General features: G+C 43.5%; 1 protein-coding gene across 16 annotated transcripts in view; it reads left to right on the forward strand.

The window, feature by feature from the left end:
- The window catches only part of PHF21A (PHD finger protein 21A), a 138,755-nt gene extending 117,674 nt beyond the window's left edge, over positions 1-21,081 (forward strand). For 13 of the 16 annotated variants that reach the window (XM_087746185.1, XM_087746192.1, XM_087746179.1 and 10 more), the window contains 5 exons: positions 1,857-2,020; positions 7,670-7,825; positions 9,482-9,557; positions 9,878-9,981; positions 11,914-21,081. In XM_087746185.1, the coding sequence (XP_087602311.1) occupies positions 1,857-2,020; positions 7,670-7,825; positions 9,482-9,557; positions 9,878-9,981; positions 11,914-12,168 (755 nt within the window). In that variant the 3' untranslated portion in view covers positions 12,169-21,081. Of the gene's footprint in view, positions 1-1,751; positions 1,775-1,856; positions 2,021-7,669; positions 7,826-9,481; positions 9,558-9,877; positions 9,982-11,913 lie in introns of all 16 variants that reach the window. The other 3 variants (XM_087746191.1, XM_087746189.1, XM_087746190.1) reach the window with 1 other exon arrangement.
- Positions 21,082-22,151: the final 1,070 nt, after the last annotated feature.

Genomic DNA, 22,151 nt, shown 5'->3' on the forward strand with positions numbered 1-22,151 from the left:
AATTTTAAGACTTAGATTATGGAGAAACAGATGAGTCAGAACAGCATAGGAGAGAACGTGATACCATTTTTTGTGCATGGCATCAACCACACATATATGTCAATCTTTCCCTGATTTTTGATGATTTTCTGCAGTCCTTAAAGACTCCTAACACCTTCTCTACTCCTGAGTTTGCTGTCTAAAAAAAGTCATCAATCCAATTAAAAAACCCACAGTCCTACCTAGCACTGACCAGTTCCATTATCGTTGTTTTTTGGCTGCAAGGTCAAATATTCATTTGATATGTGCTCTCATTGATACACCTCTTCAGTCCAGCAGGCAATGTGGCAAAGCTGGCACTTCTGCAGCTATGCTGTTTCTAAACAAAAGACATCAGTCTCTACCGCCATCCTCTAATAACATTAAATGTATTTTTTAAAATTACATGATGTAGATTTTATAGAGAGAAGAGTTTTGCATTTACTCTGTGGATAAGTAAATGTTCCTTCTTCTAGTAATGATTTCTTAGTTCTGTTTTATAACTCATTGTGAGCAATTACTGTATCAATGAAAACAATTGCATGCTTTTGTACTGGATACTCTTGTAGCCTGTTTTTGCGCACTGACTGCTATTATACTTTCTTTTTTTTCTCACACCCTGTTGTGAGCCTGTACCTTGCGTCAGCACCAAATTAGTAGCACACATTTTCAGTTGACAAATATATACGTTTGGTTTGTGATTTAGTATAGCAGTATATTAGGTGAAAAGCTAATGCAAGCATATGCCCTTGAGAGCTTTACTTTAATTCTAGATGGTGCTGAGCATGTCAGAAATTTCAGCCATGGACATCACTATCAGAAATCCGTTTCCAAGGACATACTTAGTTCTGGAACCTATCCAGACCTTAAATGCAAGGTTTAGCATGTTAATAGGTATAGACTGACAATCTGTAAACATAAGATCTGGGGAATTATTCCTAGATCCTAACTCCTTTATGTTTACATATCCATAAATTACCCTGGAGAAGGGAGGCAGAAATGACGGTTACATACTGGTTTTTTGCTGTCTTGCTTTGCATACATAATTTTATGAAAATTGTTACGAACACATTTTGCATTTCTGCTAGTCTAAAGGAGCATATAGGAGTTGTACATAATCAAACATACTTGTCTGAGAAAGTCTAAGAAAGAATACAGAATTTGAGGAGGGTTACAGTGGAAGACCAGTGGTAGGTTACAACTGGTAGTGCTGGTGTAATGGGTCAGACAACAGGACCCGTTCTTGAGGTAGCCTAATTTAGAAAGTATCAGTAGGGTAGAAAGTGCTGATCTGTGGGTGAGTGGGTTTAAAAAAGGGGGAAGAAAAGGAGGGGGTTGGTGAGTGTTGGCCTCTGATAAAGGACTTAACCTTTATGTAGATTTATGCTGGCACTAGAAAGATAGGGAGGTGTGGAATAACAGTAGAAAGGATTTAATAGTAGTTATTGTAGCTTCTCTCTAGCTTTGATGCCAACATGTTTTCCCTAAAAACTGAATAGCCTCATTTCTAGGAGTGGCAAGTGTCCCCATGCTGCTTTTGTGGGAGTGATTCTTTGACCTTCTACAGAGCTTATTTCTATTTCCTTCTGAAATACATCTTTTAAATGTTCTTTCCTTGCAAAATTCTACTTAAAGATTTCTAAAAAATGTTTAAATCTTTGCTTCTGTCCTTCTACTTGTAACTTTTATATTAACTTCCTCTCTGTGCTACATCATTTCCTTTTTCACGCTAGCCAATGAGGACCACTGGCCAAAGGTATGTAAGATCATTTTTCCTTTTTTTTTTTTTTTTTTTTGTTTTGTTTTGTTTTGTTTTGTTCCCTGTTGTTAATATGTAGGTCGTCCACCTAAATACAACACGGTGCTGGGGTTCGGGGCTTTGACCCCCACGTCCCCTCTGTCCAGTTATCCTGACTCCCCCGACAATGAAAAGACAGAGACCACATTTACTTTTCCCGCAGCTGTTCAGCCTGTGTCCCTGCCTAGCCCCAGCTCCACAGACGTAAGTAACTCATGGGGAGGGGGGTTACTTTTAGAAAGATACGCAGAAACAGCCACAAGGAAAATCGTTACAGATTTTGTTTCTTTAGTCTCACTCATCATTTGTCCTGATTCAGTGCAGTAAAACAGTCCAGTGTTCCTTTAACACCCTTCCTTTTTCCTCCTGCACCTATGTTCTTATCCTGTGGAGATTTTATTTATAACTTCTTCAGTGGATTGAAACATTGGGAGGCACCAGGCATGCCAGATGAGCTCATTTCCTTTGTGCAGTGTCTGAGATCTTGTCTGACTGAATTGAATCTGTCATCCATGAAAAAGGGGGAAGGGGAGAATGAAAAGTATTACTTACAGACCATAATAACAAAAAGTTGGGGTGTTTCTGTAATGGGAGAAGGAGGGAAACTGCTTGGATCACCCAGGACAGCCAGGAGCAGCGTTCACAGCACTGGTTGTGGCAGTTCTGGTGTACTGGCGTAGCTAAATTCATCGCCCCTGTGGTCAAATCGTGAAATCTGGACATTTTGTTATAATTTATGAAGAACTGAGTGTTCTTATTTTAAGTTAATTCGAAGTTAAGATTTGCTACTGAAAGCACAACCTTTTTTAAGTTGCTGAGAACTGTCCAGTTATTTCATTGTTTCTATTTCTTGCAAAAGCATGATGAAAAAAATTAAAGGTCATGTATAAACTTTAGAAGATAAATAATGTGGGAAGGATTGGACTGAGTTGCTATGTAGGTCCAAAATGATGTAACGAAGGGACTGTATGCTATGATTTGTCTGAAAGCGCACTGTGACTGTTCAGTATGGGTGAAACAATTCATTGCACAAAAATTCTCAGGAGTTGTAGTGTACTTCTAGTGAAATGCTTGCGTTTTAATGACTAGTACTTACTGGGCACAGTTTAAAAATAAGAAGGTACTTGCTTATTTCTTTGTACCAGTGCTGCAAACTCCTTCTGCAATCTGAGTCAGAGCGGTTTTTTTAAACATATTATCACATATAATTGAGGCCCAACCATTTGAAGTGGGCTTTAAGGAAGAGTTGGGCCACTTTATTTTCATCTATGCAGTTGCACCACTGTAAGTACATAGACTGAGAGGCCAGCTCTACTGGCCACATACAATAGGGAATAGAAGCCAACTTCTTGCCTCTGAACTGCATTTGTTCTACAGAGGTAACAAGAATAGAAATAATCAAAGTGTGTCTGAGTCACTGAAATAAATAGATGCCATTCTGATACCCAGGGAGTATGTATGTGAAATTAAAAGGTTCTCTTTTATATAGTCGCTTTTGAGAGCAGAATAGCACTTGACTGTAAAAACCCTTTCCTGGCAGTCAAATGAATGGGACTGTGGAACAGCCCCGCAGGGAGAAGGTGGGGCAGCTCCATCTCCGGGGACTTTTAAAAGTAAACATTACAAACAACTAGCAAACATGCTGGAGAGCACATTTTTTACATTGGCCCCAAGAGGAGGACTGGATAATGTGGTGGGGGTCTTTTCCATCTCTGACTTGTGTGTGTATACTGCCGAGTCTTTTCCCACTGTGTAAGAGCTCTCAAAACAGTACAGTGAGTTGTTGCCCTGTTTTCTGCAATGCCTGGTGGCAGCAAGCTAAATCAAGAATAGTGAATTCCTGTAGCATTCAAATCTAGTTCTGAATGCCCTGAATTTTCTGAATTTGGATAGTATTTAGGCCTAGGTTCTGGATTGCTTTAATAGTCATTAATTAATGAAAACAGAAGTATTTTAAAGGAGACAATGGAAGATTACATGGCAGGTAATTAACATTCTCTCTTACCTAAGCATATTATAATATAGCACAGTAGCACTCTTTCCCCTTTAGAATCATACAAAAATCTCCTTTAACATGTTTCCAGGCAAGTCGTTTAGTTTATCCATATGCAACAGCACTAACATTTTTGTGGGTTTAATTTTTTCAAAGAATTTTATCCCAAAGTCCTGTTCAATGCATATTCGCTATCAATTGGGCTAATTTGGTAGACTTTTCAGAAATATTTGGTATTGTATTCCATATAAAATAAAATACATGTAAAAGCAGAAAATGTATTTCAAAGTGCTCATAAAAATATTTTTTAATTAAAAATAGACTATTAAACATTACAGCCTCCAGCTTTTGGAGACTTAAAAATGAAAACACAAGTGCATGCCTAAGTAAAAGGCTATTTCAGAAGTCTCAGTTAAGACAATTGAGCAGTTCCTCAGACCGATATAGAAGAACACTACAGTTTTGCCCATCTTTAAAGTATTTTTGCATTAATTTGCTGAGAAGGTCTAATTCCTATAGGCTTTAGAATGGAAATTTGGTATTTAGCACTTGAGTAATCTTTGTCTTTATCCAACCTATGAAAATTACAAATCAGGCCAAGCACTTGGCACCAGGCACCATGGCCCAGAACAGCTTTCTTGGCTTTCTCCTGACTTGTCATTCTCTGAATGACAGGGATAAAGTTTGAAGGGAGGATGAAGCAGGAACTTGAGATGGGATTGGTGATAAGGACTAAGGGGTAGAAAGTAGGAACAGAACCTGGGAAAAGGAAGGAAGTAATGCACTATGCAGGATTGAGCAAAACTTCTCTTTTTTCTTTTTTTTTTTTTTTTTTTTCCCTTTTTTCTATTTGGCAATTGGCTGTGAACCACTTGCTTATGTGTGATTCTCCCTCACGCAATAGTGGCATATTCACTTGGAAGATAGCAATTGCCTTTGACGGTCAATTACTCAGCAGTAAGAATAGTGCAAAAATCTCTGTTCTAGTGATGGTTCAAGTCTGTGGTCACAAAATGCCTTTTTATTAGTAAACTCTTCATATCAAAACAATGTTTCAATTGAAAGGAGCATTAGAGAACATTCAGATTGCAAAGTCAAGCCCATAGAAGTTAGGAAATGCCAGAATTATTATTGCTTCTGATAACTTAATTCACTTACATCATACATTATGATCATCTTTATTTATACGGTCATGAACAGTTCCTGTTGCAGAATATTTAGTTTTCCCATGTTGTTCCAATGAAATATACATATACATAATACATATTCAAACACGCAAACTACATGTACTTCTGATTTGATGCTGTATTATTCAGTTGTATTGCCTAAAGCCAGGCCGTGCTGCTCTAGACACTTCACAAAAAAAAGAAAACTGTTAGCTGTCCAAAAAGCTTTCATTTATTTTCCTGGTCTCTTGGTGCTGAGGAAGTAGAGCAAAAAGTGACATTAAATCACCTTTTATGGTCTTTGTTCTGAAATTATTCTTCAGTCTCTTCAGCCCGTAGCATGTGTTAGAGCAGCCTCAGTGAGCTCTGCTCCAGCCTAAGTTGGCTGCCTGCAGCCTTCACAGAGCTGGTCCAGAAGCTGAGACTAGTGAGGTGCGTGTCACAGCATCAAATCCAGCCCCCCTTTATACATATATTTATTAACTGCCCATAAAATCTGGATTTTGGTAAGGCTGGTTATTATTTCTGAGGAAATGCACTGAATTTTGCATTACCAAAAACAGGGCTGTGGATTTTGTGCACGTGTGTTGTCATCTCAATGCGTTCAGCCACACTGCACACTGACCAGCTGTGTCACTTCAGGTTTTGCAGCGTTCAATTGAATTCAGAAGGTTCTGGGTCTAAATTTCTAAATGTCTCCCCTTCAAGAAGCAACTGCATGTGTCTGTTGTGTAGGTCTCTTTCTGCAGGGCATCAGACAAAACAGGTTTGGTTTTCAACAGACCAATAATTTTTCACCTGAGCCAGTTACCAAATGCCATCATGTAGTCTGTGGCAACCAAAGCATCTTAACACATGTAATTCTTTAGAATGAGAATTCTCTTCTAAAACGTGAGAATTTTCCTCTTAAATTTTTCCTTAGGTTGCAGAGGATTTTGTTTTAGCTTACATGACATCTCCTGCCTACTTCTTTTTCCTCATACTCCCAGAATGCATAATAGAGGAAAAGAAGTTCTTCCCAGCCTGGTTACACAGATCACTTCACAAGAGGCATGAAATGTCACTCATTTAATTCTTCATTTAACACTGAGGCACATTTTGGTGTTAAAGGATGAAATAATGCCATAACCCAGCTCTCAGTGATCCCTGGGAGTTACGGAACCACAACACAGCACTGAAAATTCACTAAAGATTGATCCTTTACAAAACATGACATCAGTGCTAACCTTGGGAATTAAGAGAAGAATAGACTCCCCTTTGAAGAAAGGCCTCATCAGCAATAGAGCCGGGAAGTAGAAACCTGAGCAGATTGCTTCTGTGTCATTCTTCTAATATGTTTAATATTTTATCCATAGTAGAGATTAGTGTCATTTTTCTTGCCTGGCAACTTAATATGTAAGTGCATGGCCAAGTCTGCTATCCCTCCAGACTGACAGAACTTATTCACGCACGTGAAAAGACTGTACAGGTCAAAATGAAACATTGCACACGTTGATATTTCATACAGGGGGAGTGTGTACGTGCAGTTTGACTCCACACACACATAGCGATCTTGCAGATCTGGTGCGTGTGAAACTTTGTCCGAAGTCAGTGAGAAGTGTGTATTTCAGACTCCAGGTGGGACCTTGAGTATGTCAAGTTGCCAGGACAGCCCACAGGCAGTGAGAGGAGAGGGCTGCCGTGCCCCTCTGTGGATGTGGCATCTTTCTTTCATGCTTCTTTGTTCAAATATCCAAATATCCAAAACCCAAAGAAAACCAAAGAGAAACGCCACCACGCCTCCAAGCATGAGATGGGAGTAACAGGAGGAGAGAGAGAGAGAGAAGAAAAAGTGACTAAAATCAGACCTACCTTTCTGGGAAGTTAATGGCTGTAGAAAAAAATTCTCTCTGATGGTGATGCAATAGTAACTAAACCTAGTTGTTTTAAGAGACACTGCCAGTAATGTTTTCAATTCTTTCTTTAAAAAAAAAAGCTTAGTTAGAAAATCTCTCTTGGTATTCCCTCATCCTGGCTCTCAGCCTATGTTAGTGATGAAATATAAACCACTCTCTGTAGAGAACGAGAAAATTTTGAGTCACAGCTTTCTTGGTGCAATTTGAGGTAACCTAAGTGAAGTAAAAAGAATTGTCTCAGAACATAATTCATTCTGTTCTTTCTCATTTACAAGCACAACACCTTTTCCTTCCAGTTTCATTTTTAAAGGTGATCTAAATATTTGACAGTGTTTTTTTAAGTCACTCAGTTGGGGTTTCTTACATACTATTACTGGCAAGAGACAGCCTCATCAGCATTCCCAAAGTGGACTTGTGCTTACCTCCTGAAATGAGAAGGGTTAAGAAAGTGGGTAGCTCATACCTTTAGGCAAAAAAAAAAGCAGGGTAAAGGGGGAATCTTACAGGCTATGGGATAGCAGTTTTTAAGAGAAGCTATGGTAATAAGTGTTTGCTGTAACATTTTGCCTTGGGAGGACAGAGGGAATGTTTGGGAGGACATATGTCAGTGTTTCTGACATCCTGCCTGGTTTTCCTGTTTCATGTCCTAAAAAGGTTTGACCATTTGGAATCCCCTTAGACATAGTTTGTGCTGTAAACTTTGCGTTCAACTAGGATGTAGATGTCAAAGGTCAAAGTTCACTTTTTTGCCTTCTCTCTCTCTTTCTCTCACCCACACCCCTTCCCCTCAATTTTATAGGGCGATATCCATGAGGATTTTTGCAGTGTTTGCAGAAAAAGCGGGCAGTTGCTGATGTGTGACACATGTTCACGTGTTTATCACCTGGACTGTCTGGACCCGCCTCTGAAAACCATTCCCAAGGGCATGTGGATCTGTCCCAAATGTCAAGACCAGGTATTGTTTGACAGACAGGGAGACTTACACGCAGCACACTATGAAGATTTTTCCATGTAAAGAAAATAACCAGATCACTTGGCTTACTTAGATCAAGACAGTCTGACACTGAACAAATCTATTTGATCTGTAATAAGGCTTGTGTGAATTTGATCGAATTACCTCTGTTGGGATGCATGCAAATACAAAACTGTTAAGTCTTGCTCCCAGATTTGGGGTCCTCATTTGTTACCCTTGTTTTTACTCTTTTTCTGGGCCAAAGCACACAGACTTTTGGGAAAGGTTCTCTATGACCCATAGAAATTTTCCTGTTCATCTTAAGCTCATTGTTTCTTCAAAAGTTATTAGTATATTCTTCTGGACAAATAAATAAAACATTTGCACAAGCCTACCTCAACAGATAGAGCAAATGTAAGCCCCTGTTTACTCATACAAATCAAATGTCAGAGAGGTTGTCTTCAGTGATCTCTGAATCATAATAATCATAATAATATCATCCAGTACCAGTATAATGAGGGTAGGTGAACAGTTTGGTTCTTCCTTCCACATCCCTTTCTGAAAGTACACAATTGAAGTGAACAGATTATATTTTAATATTTTGTTTATAATTGCATTGAGATTACAAGACAAAGAAGTAAACTGTTGTATTCTTAACCCTTACATGGAACTCCAGCAGTTGCAAAGGATTGCTGATAATCAGCAGCCTGAAGCCGTTAGCGTTCTGTCTGATCTAGCATATTGCTTGGTCGCCCACGTGACCTTTGGCTAGCCAGATGGTAACGTAAGAAAACAGCCTGTTCAGAAGATGCTGTTCAGAAGCATGAAAATGCAAAACTCAAATGACTTGGTCAATAGTTGCAAGTGAGGAGGGGGTGTTACCACTTCCCTACTCCCACTCTTGCCTACTCTGACCTTATCCCTTCTCTTCATACTTCTGTGATAGTTTCCCACAAAATTAGGGGGAAAAAAATCTGAGTTATTTCACTGTGAAGTGACCAAGTCCTCTATCTTCTGAGACACCCCTCTGATTCACTTATTCAAAAGACATGATATGTGTCTTTCCTCTCAAAATAAAGTTTGTTAGGAAGGAATATGTAGGAAGGATCTGAAAGACGTGAACGGTGCTTACCCTTATAAAGAGGGTTTGACAGCTCTATTAAGATGATTCTGATAAGAAGAGGAGATAGAACAGTTTCATGTTTTACTAGCCAGGAAGCATGATGTTTAACTATGTGGTGTGGAGGCTGCTCTGTGCTATGAAAAGTTTTCTCCCAGAACAACTAAGATCAGCAATTTGTCTGAACCGTGAAATGTTTATATCTTCTGGCAAGTTTGAGTTCAGATATATTATCCTTTCATTCCTCTTTTAAGTTGTTCAGTTTCATTAGTAGAGTTTATTTGTGGCTATGGAGGGAGTTTGAGAAAATGCTGACATTTGTAAGAAACACGCCTGCTTTGTGGGAGCCACAATACAGTTGTGAATAATTCCCTCTATTAAATCTCAGAACAGGTCTGTGAAGCTTCATGTTAACAGGGCTGAGACTAATGATAGCCATAAAAGAAAATTCTCAAGTCTTTCCTTCTTCCTCTCTCTCCTTTTTGCTTTCCTAGAGGTAGATTGTGTACCAGCTAAATCTCTAAACGCTTTTCTTTCAGATGTTAAAGAAGGAAGAAGCAATCCCATGGCCAGGAACTTTAGCAATTGTTCATTCATATATTGCATATAAAGCAGGTAGGAAAATGGGGAACATCACTTTGTATCACTTTTAATAATGGAAGATGTTATTTCGGGAATGGGATAGAATGGTACTTCCTTTACAACAGGAAATTAAAGGGGAGGAACCTTAATCACTAGTGAAGTGAAAACAGCAGTCTAAATACTTAAGCCTTCTGTGATGCTTTTGTATGTAGGTGAAATTTTGGGTGTGATTTAGTGTACAAGTTGTTGAATTGGCTTTAAACACAGTTACCCTCTTTATATGAACCAGTTTAGAGTCTCTGTCCACTGTCCTATAACATTTTAAATATTCTGATTAATACTCTGTTTTGTAGCAAAAGAAGAGGAAAAACAGAAACTACTTAAATGGAGTTCAGATTTAAAACAGGAAAGAGAACAACTAGAGCAGAAGGTCAAACAGCTCAGCAATTCTATAACGGTGAGTATTGCCCTCCCAAATAGCTCTGCACCTGTGTTCTGGTGCCAGAATGCAGAGAGAAAACCATAGAGTGACTCCATGTACTAGACCTGTCTTCCACTGGATTTACTGAGAACTAAGTGAGTGCTTTCCTTTGCTTTTTAGGACTTTGGGGAGCAGGAGTGAAATACAGGCAACATATACTTAGATTGAGTCACTTATACATGATCCATGCTGACCATATATTGTAGATGTGTGGTGACCTGTAATATCAGCAGCTGACAAACATGACCCAGAGCATTACTGTCTGTGGGCAGTAGATTAAGTCAAATTCTCTAGTGGCTCACTTAAATATGAATAGTTGGGCCTCTCTGCATAATAAGAGTTACAGTCTTGGTGTGCTTTCCAGACCTTCCTATTACAAAAGTGAGCATTTACTCTTGACTGGCTCTCAGGCTCTTGACATGTTGCCTTGGCAATCAGCAGCCGGACACTGTGCATGCCTCTGCATAATATTAATTAGACAATGTCATAGTTCTAACCAGAAGCTGTAGTTTCCACCTTAGTTTATCACAGTAATTGGAGCATACATATGAATTTGCTCTCTCTTCTCACCTTAATAGGCAAATCAGGCTCTTGAGTTACCAGTGTAAAGTTTGAGCCCCTCACTTAGCGTAGCCCTAGTCAGTATCATGGAATGAAAAATACTGAAATCTCATATGTGGCAGCATCTGTAAGGCTGGATACATAAGTACAGACTTTTATTTTTAAATACAGATGCACTTTCCGGTCTGCCTGTCTTTACCTATTAGAACAAAAGTCAGTGTCCCATGTTTAAAGACCCCTAAATGCTGACGATACAAATAAAACGACTGTGAGGAAACAAGTGGTGAGAGGTGCTGGTTAGCAGTTCTGGAGGCTGTCATCTTCTGGTTAGCAGTAGCTGGGCATAACCTGAGCAGCACTAGAGCACTAACACTGTTTCTCAGTGACATACCCAGGCAGATGCAAGCCCTTAACATGAGGGATTGACAGTAGGTAAGGAGAATGGTTTATTTTCTATGATCAAGTCATTGTTTATACTTTCATTGGAACTGTCTGAAAAAGACACATTGGGTCTGAATTTTGTGGTGTTTTTACAATGCCACGAGCTGCATGTGAAAAGAGTAAAGCTGAAACCAACAGTGTCTGGAGATCAGCATGGATAAAGGGTTTAAAAAATGTAGGAAGGTTGCCATCTTCATGTAAGAACCTGAATGTTACAGACATAGCTACCATCTCCTCCTTTTTGAGAGTTTCAAATATAGATCTAAGCAGTTTTTCACCCTTGAAACATCATTTGTGGGCTTTTTTTAAAGTTATCTTACCCTGACTCTTAACTGATGAGCTGGCTAGGTTACTACCGCTTCTAAGAGAAAGAAGTGGCCACAAAATAAGATTTTCAAGTGAAGAAGGGCTTGGTTTTCTTTTCAAGTGCCCCTTTATTTATTGAGAGGAGGAAGTGATGTTCCTGCTCAAATGTATGTGAAAGCAAAGGCTGTATCCCATTAGCAGCATGCACACACACTGTCAGCAGTCAGCTGCAGTAGGATGCCTGAGTTTGCAGATCTGAGCTAAAGAAATTTCAGCAATGCAATACTAATAGAAAAATAACAAAGTTTCCCTTCAAAGGGAACGCAAAAGGATGGAGCTGTCTGTGTGGATTTGCAAAACACCTTGGGATGAAAGGGGGCCATACCAGGTGACAGCTACATACTGGCAATTTAATTCCTCAGCCTGCAAATTCAAATTCTCCTGTGAACACAGCCCTTTTTCTTCTAGGCTGGGAAAGTGAAATTGTAGCTGCAGTCTTTTCTGCGTACTTACATTTAGATCTGTGAACATCATATTCCTTCTCTTACCTTCTTTCATTCATAAGCTTGAACTGAGTACTGCTTTTCTGTTTTGCTGCAGAAATGCATGGAAATGAAGAATACCATCCTTGCAAAACAGAAGGAGATGCACAGCTCCTTGGAGAAGGTAAAACAGCTGATCCGCCTCATCCAAGGCATCGACCTTTCAAAACCCATAAACTCTGAGGTCAATTCAGTAGCCATCTCCAACGGCATGGACTCCACTAACAATACTAATGCTGCCACCTCCACCTTAGCCCCCTCCCCTTCCCAGAGCTGCATGGTGAACTGTAACAAGGGCGATGAGACTAAATAACACAATGAAGTTAAGAAGGGGCCAGGGGAGGTGGCGGCGAGGAGGAAGAGCAAAATAACGAAACTCTAGAAAAGCAAAACCGGATTTCTTCTGGAAAGTGCAGAATTCTTTAGTTCTTTGGTTCCAGAGAGAGCGTGAAGATGCTTGTGCCAGGCGGCACCGGAGTTTGCCAATCGATCCTTCTTATTCTGTGTGTACATGCAAAGTTTGGATCATGTTACATGAATAGTGCCAGCTGGGGGTTCTTTGCCAGCACCATGCCAAGTGAAATAATATATTTACTCTCTCTATATTTTACACCAGTGTGTGCCTGCAGCAGCCTCCACAGCCACTATAGGTTTGTTTTATTTTTGTTTGGGGTGAGGAGCAGGGATGGGGGAGGAGAGCAGGTTTCAAATCCTTATTTGCAGAACAGTTTGTTTAGCTAGGGGAAAACAAAAGTCCAAAGAGCCTGTGGGCTTTTCCTGTTTCTAAACTCTCAGTACTATTAAACCAAAAAAACAGAAACATAAATTATCAAATCCCAGTGCCCAGAAGGGACAAGTCTATCAAATAAGCAGTATTTACTATTGTTTAGACAGGAGATGTACAAAAGGAAAGGAGATGGACTTTTCACTGAGTAACCAGCACATGAACAGGCTGAAGATCTACTGTCCCAACAGCTTTGGGTTAATCCTATTTCTTCACATTAAACAACAGACATGCTTTGCAGAATTGGTTTGGGTCCTCACATTCATCCGGAAAGCCTGTGTTGGGAATGGGAAAATAGAGGGCCAGAATCCAGGGTCAGCTTGGAGCATTGGACGGAGGTGTCCCAAGAGAAAATGTGCATCGATTACTTGAAAATGAGATTCCAGCCCTTTTCTATATTTATAAACAACAAAGGTATCCTGAACAAAGTAGCACATGACCCAGATGTGTGAACTGAACAGAGAAATGTCCTTTTCTTTCACTTCCTTTCTCTTCTTTTGGTAACAAGAACTAAATAAGGAATAGAAAAGCTGTTTTTCAGGCTGACAGTCTAATTAAAGAGGTAGATGGGACCTTGCATGGTATAGATTAGAAGTAATAGTGTCAGTGAGATACAGTGAGTCTTTGTGAGTCCTTGTGTCATCGTTTTGGGCACTGTTTTTTTATGCAAGGGCAAAATCTTTGTATCTGGGGGAAAAAAAAAAACAACTTTTTTAAATTAAAAAGGAAAATAAAAGATATTGAGGTCTTCCTAGTGTTACTTAAAATAAGATCAAGGTAAGAAACATTGTAAAAAAAAAAAAAAAAAATTACAAAAGTGCTATTTGTTTCCTAAACAAGTGATTTCTATTAAAAAGGTGTCAGAACTGGAGAAAATGCTGTGTACTTAGAATTTTTTAACACAGACTTTGCTTATTTATGATGACATTCTGCTGTGTTTGTGTTTTAAAATCCAGTGGGACAGTTTCTATAGATTATACCATACATGCTACTGGCTGAACTCTAAAGAGAATCAAATCCTGCAGTGCTGGATCTCACCCCACCTGGAGGATCTGCCAGGCTTGTCTCTGCTGTTACTGTATCTCCCCCATTCTTTCATGTGTTTGTAACCCAGAGAAAAGCAATTGGCAGTGTGCTTGTTTAAGGCTTTTATAGTTTGTGATATGGACTGATTAGAGCTTGAGAATGAAAGGCAGTGAGTTGGCTGGACTGAAATCGCCTTCTGTTATATCCTCTTGCTTAAGAAGTTCATCTCTTATGTATAATCTTTTCACTCTAGATAGCAAATCTTGCCTTGTGCTTCCTATTATTGTGGGGTCTGTCTCACTTTAGAGTGCTGATTCTGGTCACTTAAGGTTGTGTCCCAGGGCTGCCTGGTTTCACTGCTGCATATAAACATTTGGGCAAACCCTGTTTCCACGGGAAGTACTGGGAAAACTCCCTTTGCTTCCAGCGGGAGCAGAGTTGAGCCACTACGCACACAAGGTGAGGCAGAGTCCCTGGTGTGGTGCCCTTGAGAGCATGTGTTGGGTGGCAAGGCAGACCTGCTCAGCTGTTCCTAGTGGAAGACAGAAAAGCTTTGGATTTCAAGGATGCATTTCTGAGCGAGAAGAAGTGAATACTCCAGACACTACATAGCCTGAGAGAGTCTCTTTGCTGCCACAGCCAAGTGTGCTTCTGCGGGATTCTTGGAGCTGTTTTCTTCCCTCGCCTTTAGGTTGCCCTTCTGCCCTTTAAAGACTTTTATTCCTTCTATAGGAGTGTGCACTATTTTCAGCTCTGAGCTCAGAACTGATATCCCAAGTTCTCACATTTGTCTGTAGTTGGGAAAGTGACTCTTACGTGCACTTCTCAGCTGAACCTGTGATAACCTCGACTCTGTCTTTTGATGTTTGAGTGCTGTTCTGGAACTAGCAGAGCTGGAAGGATAAGTTAGCACAAGTGGCAGGGAGACAGCTGGGCAGACATCGTCAAAACCGGTCGAAGTAAAAATGTCCTTGCATCAACCCGGTTACCAGTGGGGGTCATTACCATAGGGCAGCACTGGGCCAGCAACCCATAGCATTTAAACAAAGGACTATATTTCAAGGGATGAAGAGAAAAAACAAACCGAACATGAGCCTCCTTTCTTTAGAATATGAGCCAGCAGCTAATGGCCAGCTACTCAGGAGAAAATGCCTTTTTGGCCAGGTTGTTCTCTAGTTGGCCACTTGGGTAATTCTTAACGTCATCTTCCTGAAGCATTGAGTACATTCCTGGTAAGAGACAGTCCCTAGGGATAGGTGCACTGAGTCTTCATGGTTCTCATGTTCTTAGTTCTGGTGTTACCTTCTGAGCTGTCTTGGAAGCACTGCACTATTTGGGGGTAGCAAGCTATGCCTGAAGACTTGGTAGTTCTGTTTTCTTTGCCAGTTCAGGAGGGGATGGAAGTGAAATTCACTGGTAGCCCTATTTAAATTGGAGCACCAGGAGATGTTAAAACAGCTATTACTGCTTTTCTGAGGCATCTGCTTGTCTCCAGAATCTGAGTAGATAAGTATAGACTTTTATGTCCCTTTTGTTAGAGCATTTGTGTTCCAGACTGTAAAAGGATGCCTTTAGTTAATCATTACCTGGCAGAGAAATGATCTTAACTTAGACTTTTTGATACTGCTAGATAGTTTTCTTTCTCTTGCGCTGATCCTGTTTGGGTGCTTTCCCTCCTGGCTCTGTAGCAGTATCAGTCAATAGGCAAGGAGCATTCCCAGGGCTGCACTGACACTGGCAATGATGCTGCTACATAGACACAAGTAAATTGGGGTTCTCTCTGCCCAATTAGCAACAATAGAGTGGAAGGGGAATTGGCCTTTGCTAAATAGAGAGGAAAATGTTTTTTTCCTAGCTGCTCTAAGAGGTTCCAATCAAGGGAGAAATTTAAACTCTTTCACAGCTTAAGGCTCAAGCTTGTCTTCTGGGTTTGGATTTTTTTTTTTTTTTCTCTCATGTAATATTTAAGACAGAGTTTGTACTAAAACTTCTGCTCTTTGGGAAGCTGTCATAATGACTGGCATTTCGTATTTCCAAACCACCATCAAGATACTAACTAATTCTTATGTCATTGCTTGTCATTGGTGGGAAGTCAGTGGCTTTTAAATCTCTGTTGTAAAGGAGGAGATGAGACCACAGAGGAAGCTCGTATCAGGGACGGTCCTGGCTCTCAGCCCAGTGCTAAGGGCTTTAAGAAGTCACCCTGCTTCTTTGCGCAGAAATAGGCTAAGCATGGCAGAAGTAGTTTTTTCCCTTCTCCTCGCAATCTGTTCTTTAAACAGCTGGAAAGGTGCGTTGTGGTCAGAATGGGAAAGCGAACGTGTGACCTGACTAGAAGAATTAGTATTATCATTAGTATTCTCATTATCTTCGTTTAGAGCCAGCAGTGGTTTTAGTGCTGTACAAAACACGGTAAAGGCAATACCTCTAGGGATGACTGGCAGGTAGGGTGAGTAGCATGGATGATTCTTTGAGGACACCATTAGCCAGGAGTTACCATGTTGGTAGGATGAACTAATGGTTTGCATGAGCAAAACAAGGACTTTCTTCTTTGTTGCAAGCAAGCTTCTGTCGGTGGGGATATGAATTAAAAGCCACTAACCTAGAAACTAAAGAGGTGATAATTTTATGGGCAGATCTGTTGGTTTTGTTCTGGTAGAAAAAACAATACTGTATTTTGTCCTTCCTAGCTGACCAGGCTTAAGAAAGCAAATCTGTATTCCAGCTGTCTAGAAATGTGAACCCTAATTCTGACCTCCTTGGCCTCAAATCATCATTTTCCCTGCACTGTTGCAGAGACAGCCCTGAAAAGCAGCATGATCAGCATTCGGGAGGACCCAGAGTGAAATCTCCCTCTTAGCCCCACCAAGCTGTGGCAGCCCACAACACAGGGAGTAAACTCTGAAATTTCCTTCCCATGTGGATATGGTGGAAAATATTTGTGAATTTGCAGCACACACGTTTCTCTTCCTTTTTTTCGCCAGCTGGGTTGTACCCTGCCCTCTTTGCTTCTGAAGCACTAATGATGAATACATGTTTTTTAATGAAACGTGTTTTTAAAATATCACATTCAGACGTCAAACCAAAATTCACTCTTTTACTGAGGGCCTCTCTCAGTGAGCTGCTCAGATAACCACTGAAATACCGATATTACACTTCCTTGTGGACCGTGCCCCTGTGGGCACAATTTGTTGTGTCTTTTCAGAACTGTTTTGACACTTCTTCACCTCCATTTGTCCTCCCTTGGGATTCTGAAGATCCAGGGCAAGTTCAGCCTTGCCACGTTACTGCAGAGAGTTTTCTGACAAGTGTGTAGAAACTCTTCAGAGGAGTCAGGAACCTGGAGAAAGAGGAAGGTGTTTTGTCGTGCAGCTAATTCATTTGTCACTTAGGCTTGCCTGGCCAACAAACTACCTCAGCAAAGGCCATTCCCAAGCACCATGTGGATTCTGTAGTTTCTGGCATTCAGAAGGCAAAAGGTCTCCGAAGAACCCTTCCAACAGCCAGCTAGGTACTGCTGCTGAGGACAGGCGAGCGAGCCTCGCAGCAACACGCTGTTGGATCCTTGTTTTCAGTGGTCAGACGTGGACCAGGGAACGCCCTAACAATCAGGTGGGATTAGGAAAACACAAGAGCTGCAGACATCTTGTCTCTGGGTTATTGCTGTCTTACTCAGATCCTTCTTTAAGCCTCAGTCCTGTTTGTAACACCTGCAGAATGGAATGTAATACTTGAAAAATATGACTGACTCTATCCTTTACATTTAGCTCCCATTTCCCCCGTGTTTATCTTTCACCTGGGACAAGAACTTTCTGCATCATTGTGTCTTGTATAGGCTGAGCACATAGTTGAAACTTGCCAATAAAGAAAATTATTTATACCATGCACTAGTAAGCTTGGTAATTATAGAGCCATGAAAAGACAAACACCTCTCCTAGAGGTTAATTTAAGATGTGGGCTTGTTTCAGAAAACCAAGACCTTACCCGTGTGAGGGTCCGTCCGTATCCCCTGTCAGTATTAGTAAAATACCCGAGTAGTGAATGGAAAACAGGCTCGCCAAGAGCGGTGGTGCTGTGAAAATGGCTGTGCTGCGCTGGAGTCCGTCGCGTGAGAGCAGTCAGGCCAGGGCTTCTCCTCGCCCCTGGCCAGCGGTGGGTGCTGCGGGGACAAAGGGAAGGACAGAAGCCTCTTCTGAGAAGCAAGGGCAGTGAGACGGGGTACAGCGCCGGAGACGGGCGGAAGGAAGCAGGGAAGCAGGAGGAGCAAAAGAAAGGAAGATTGTGTGGGGTAAAGCAGAGCAGAGAGAAAAAATAGAAAGAGATGAGAAGGAGGGAAAGCAAGGAAAAATCCAGGAGTGACATAGGGCTCCGTTGTGAGGACACTGTAACTGCAGGGATACCTGAGTTTGAAAGTACAATGGAAAGACTAGAACAAAAAGGCTCTTTATCCTACCTCAGTTTCTGACTTGGGTTGATCTCTGTTCCAAAAGGACCGAGTGTAGTGGGAGAAAAGAGCTGCGCAGCTGCAGATGGGGAAGGAAGCGGGTGCCAAGTCACCCCTAGCTCTGCTTCTGCTGCCGAGTCATCCCGTCCTGACCAGAGCCTTGTTTGACTTCTGTGCTACAACATGGGACAAGGCAGATCAAGCAGACTTCGGGGCAGCCAGAGCCTGCTCTAATCTGGACCAAATTAATTAAAAATTTCCCTGGCTAGAAATATTCCCGGGAGGAATATTACCCAAAGGTTCAGCTTGCCAGTGTGGTTGCACCTCCTAGTTCGAGTGTCGCGATCAGCCTAGCTGAAACCAGGGTCAGCTTCTAGAGGTCCTGGGTCCCGAGTGAGCGGAGGAGATGATGCCAGGCAGGACCTTTGAGTCAGGCCCTTCTTGGCCGTGCAAGGTTCCTGTTCTCTGGCCCATCGCGTCTGGCAGTTCTGTGCCAAAACCACTCTCTGCAGCAATGCCGCCCTGTTTTCTTAGGATCTGGTTTATCTAGGGAGACGTGTAAAGAGGCGGTTCACCAGAGCAGCTAGACAGGGTCCTGTGTTAAGTTTAACGTAACCCTTCAGGAGCTGAGCCTGGAGAGCCGTGCTGAGGGCCTGCATCAAGGCTACATTAAGCAGCAGCCCACGGGGCACCCTCCTGGGAGAATGGCTGTCCCGGCTGTAGTGTGTTAGCAGGCTAGTAAGCTCTCTGTGTCTGCTTAGTATCCAAGCAGGTGTCAAATGCTTCAGACAGAGAAACTCAGCCCAGTCCCCATCTAGGAAGGAAGAAGTACTTAAGAGCATGTTTACTATCAGGAGCGCCTGGGGAACTCAAAAGCCTTGTAAGCTTGCCTCTGTCTGTCCTGGGTGGAGAGGCGGCACAGAAAGGCAGCAGCAGAAAGCAGTGAGCAATATCGGTCTGCTGGCACTCAGCAGACTTTTCACCGGCTGGGGAATTTGCACCTTTTTTCTTTTTCCTAAATTTACACTGGAAAATGTAGACCTCGACCAATTCCTGCCCTTTTGTTGCCTGCCTTCTTTTATCTGTGTTGTTGGAAAAGAAGTATTGTTGCCTCTGAGCCTCGAGAAAGCACTTTTCTTAGCGAGCAACCAGAATGGCCTTGGGGATGTAGCCCAGGCGGGGAAGGGAGGCGGTGGCTTATGCAGGTCCGACGCTGGCAGAGGCTGTGTTCTGTGGCCGCCCTTGATTTTGGATCCCCGGCGCTGAGGGTTGATACTGCAGCAGCACGGGGAAGACGCTGTGCCCATGCAAGCAAGGGCAGGGGGCCCCCCTTGCTCGTTGTCCAGATCTATCCGGTGGGGAGTGCCAAAACTGAGGGGGGGGCGGCACTTATTTAAAAGAGAAAGGAAGAATCCCTCTGTGCCTCACGTTCCCCTCCGCAAAGCGGGTACCGGCAGTTCTGACGCTGCAAGAGCTGTTCCTCATGGGCTGCAGGCACGGTTGAAAGAAGAGGTACAGTCACGCTCCATGCTGGGTGCGGCAGGAGGCTGTGTGTTTCTGCTTGTTCTGGGCTAATGCGTAATTTCTAATCATAGTTTCATACGTTTCTTTACTTTAATTATCACTGGCATCAAAACAGTGATTGATTCTAGAGCCAGGAGTAGCGTCTTACCCGTCAGCATTCCCTTCCAGAAGGTACGTTGTCTCCGAGTCATTCCTGATGCCATATGTGACAGGCAGCCAAGACCCTCCTTAAGGAGGGTTTTTGCTACCGCACAAACCCCTGAGGCTCGGGCAGCTTCCCGGCAGCCCCACGCAACCAGAGCCAACAGGCAGTCGCGCCCCACAGGCTGCTTCGCTCCGGTTACAGCTGCAGGGCCCCCCCAGGCACCCCCTTACGCTGGCAGAGGCACCTCTCGTAGTCCCACAGGAGCAAAGCACGGGGGTGCTGTTGCAAACTCCATTAAGCAAAGATTAAGCAAGGTAACCGGGAGGAAGGCAGCTAGTGCCAACCTGTTCAGGCTCCTGCAGAGGAAAGAAACAACTTTCCAGCGTTAACAGCAGTGGAGCCCGCGGTGCAGAGACGTGGTGGTGAGCTGCAGCTTGCCTGGGAGGGCCTGCTGCAGTGGTGGGGTGGCTTCCCATCTGGTACTTCACCTTTTGGGGGCTGACCAGCTGTAATCTGCAAACACTCACCGTGTCACCCGCAGCTGAGGGCGGGCGGGTGTGAAGGCAGCCCTGCTTGCATAGAGAAAATACTCAAGCCTCGATCACAGCTTCACGTTCCTGCGATCGTGCCGGCACCATCTCAGTAGACTTGTTGATGCCACCCCCCCGCCTATGTGCCGTGCTTTGTCCTGTCCCCCCACACCCCCAGCGTTTTACCTGAGACCAAGCTGTAAAGGCAGAGTCCTGGCTTGGGGTCGGACCAGGAGCTGACGCTGAAGGGCGCCGTGTCCGAGCTCCCCAGCCTGCCCGACTTTCTCCAGGTGCTTTTGGTGAAGGGCCCCCAGTTCTGGTGGTGCAGCCCCCTGCGGCCGTGGGCCTGGCGCTGCCAGGGGACGGTGGCAGCTTCTCTCCTGGCTGAGTTTCCGCACGGCAAAGCCATGGCTCTGCCCTCCGTGAGCCAGCGCCGCCTGTGCCGCCCCTCTCCCCGCCAATCTCCCGTCCTTGCAGGCCCTGGTGTAAAATGCCCTTTCTGACCGGTACCGCTCTGTTGTCACAGAATCACATCATGAGAACACCGACTCATGAGCTGGTTTGGGTTTTTAAAATATCTCTATTTTTTTTAGCCTGATGCTCATAGTGATCTGCAGTCTCTTTGCTGCCTTCAAGTCCCTTGTGGTTTCAGTTTTGGTACAAATGTGTTTAGATTTTAGCAAATTAAAGTTGGGGGGGGAGGGGGTACAGAGCATCTGATCAATTTGTATTTATTTATTTTAACATTTTACTAAATAAAACACAATAAAACCTCTTGTCTCCTTAGCCATGTGTACCAGGCGGGGACCGCGGGTCCCAGAGGCCCCGGGGATGGCGCAGTGCCCGCAGAAGGTCCCCAGCCCCGAGAGGGGTTTCCGAGCGTGGCCCTGCGCGGTGGCTGCGGCGCGCTCCGGCTGGAGGCTCCCTTTCTTGGCAGGGAGAGGGAAGGGTGCTGCGTTAGTAGAAACGAATTTTAGCTCTAACAGGGGCTGTGCTCGGTGAAGAAAACTCTCCGCAGGCTCTGACTCTGTGGTTGCCTCCAGCTGGTGCCGCCCGGCAGAGGGCACATGGAGACCAAAACCGAGCTGGGCTTGCTCCAGGTACCTAAAGCCCTGTAGGCACGTTTTGGGCTAAGGGCTGGCTAGGCTGGGAAGGAGTATCTGAAAATGATGGCACACAGTCCTCCTGCTATAGGCACAGCAGTACACCTTCCAAAAAAAACTGCAGAGCCAGCATTTCTGTAGCCATCTAACCATCAAAGAAACGGCCAGAAGAGGCCTGCTCCATCCCGGCACTGCTCCGCCACCACATCTCTAGCAGAGAGCAGGCTAAGCTCCTGTCTAGGTCTGAGCTAAACCTGTGTTGTCGCTTAGTGTGGAAGCAGAGCGGTATCAGCGAGCTTTGGCTGTATTAAACAAAAGCTGTCTGCTAGGGAGTGGTGGGGTGGAGCTGTGCCTGGCTTCACGGTGATCAGCAATGTCTTTCCAGCCCTTTCCCAAATAAAGCCTCAACAAGTTGCTTCTGGCATACCACCCCCGTCCTCCCTCCCCCCGCAGCTGCAAGGCCGGTGGCTCATATGGCCGAAGAGCCGGTTTTTAGTCCCAACAGTCTTGCAAAGCCAAGGCGGGGGGGGTCCTCCTGCCTGCGTTGTGGCCAGAGCTGGGCGCCTGTCCTTGGCGGGCGAGGGGAAGGTCCCACGGGTCACGGCGCAGCGGCCAGCGTGACATGCTGGTCTCAGGAGCGAGCCACAGCACCGCCAGAAGAAGAAACCACATCTCTTCTACTTGGGTGTGATTAAACGCACTACCTGCCTAAGCCGTGAAGCCCCAGGCTCCATTTAAGG

This window comes from Nipponia nippon, unplaced genomic scaffold (genome assembly GCF_047370975.1).
Source record: "Nipponia nippon isolate SJK-2023a ecotype South Korea unplaced genomic scaffold, ASM4737097v1 scaffold_10, whole genome shotgun sequence".
Classification (NCBI taxonomy): Eukaryota; Metazoa; Chordata; class Aves; order Pelecaniformes; family Threskiornithidae; genus Nipponia; species Nipponia nippon.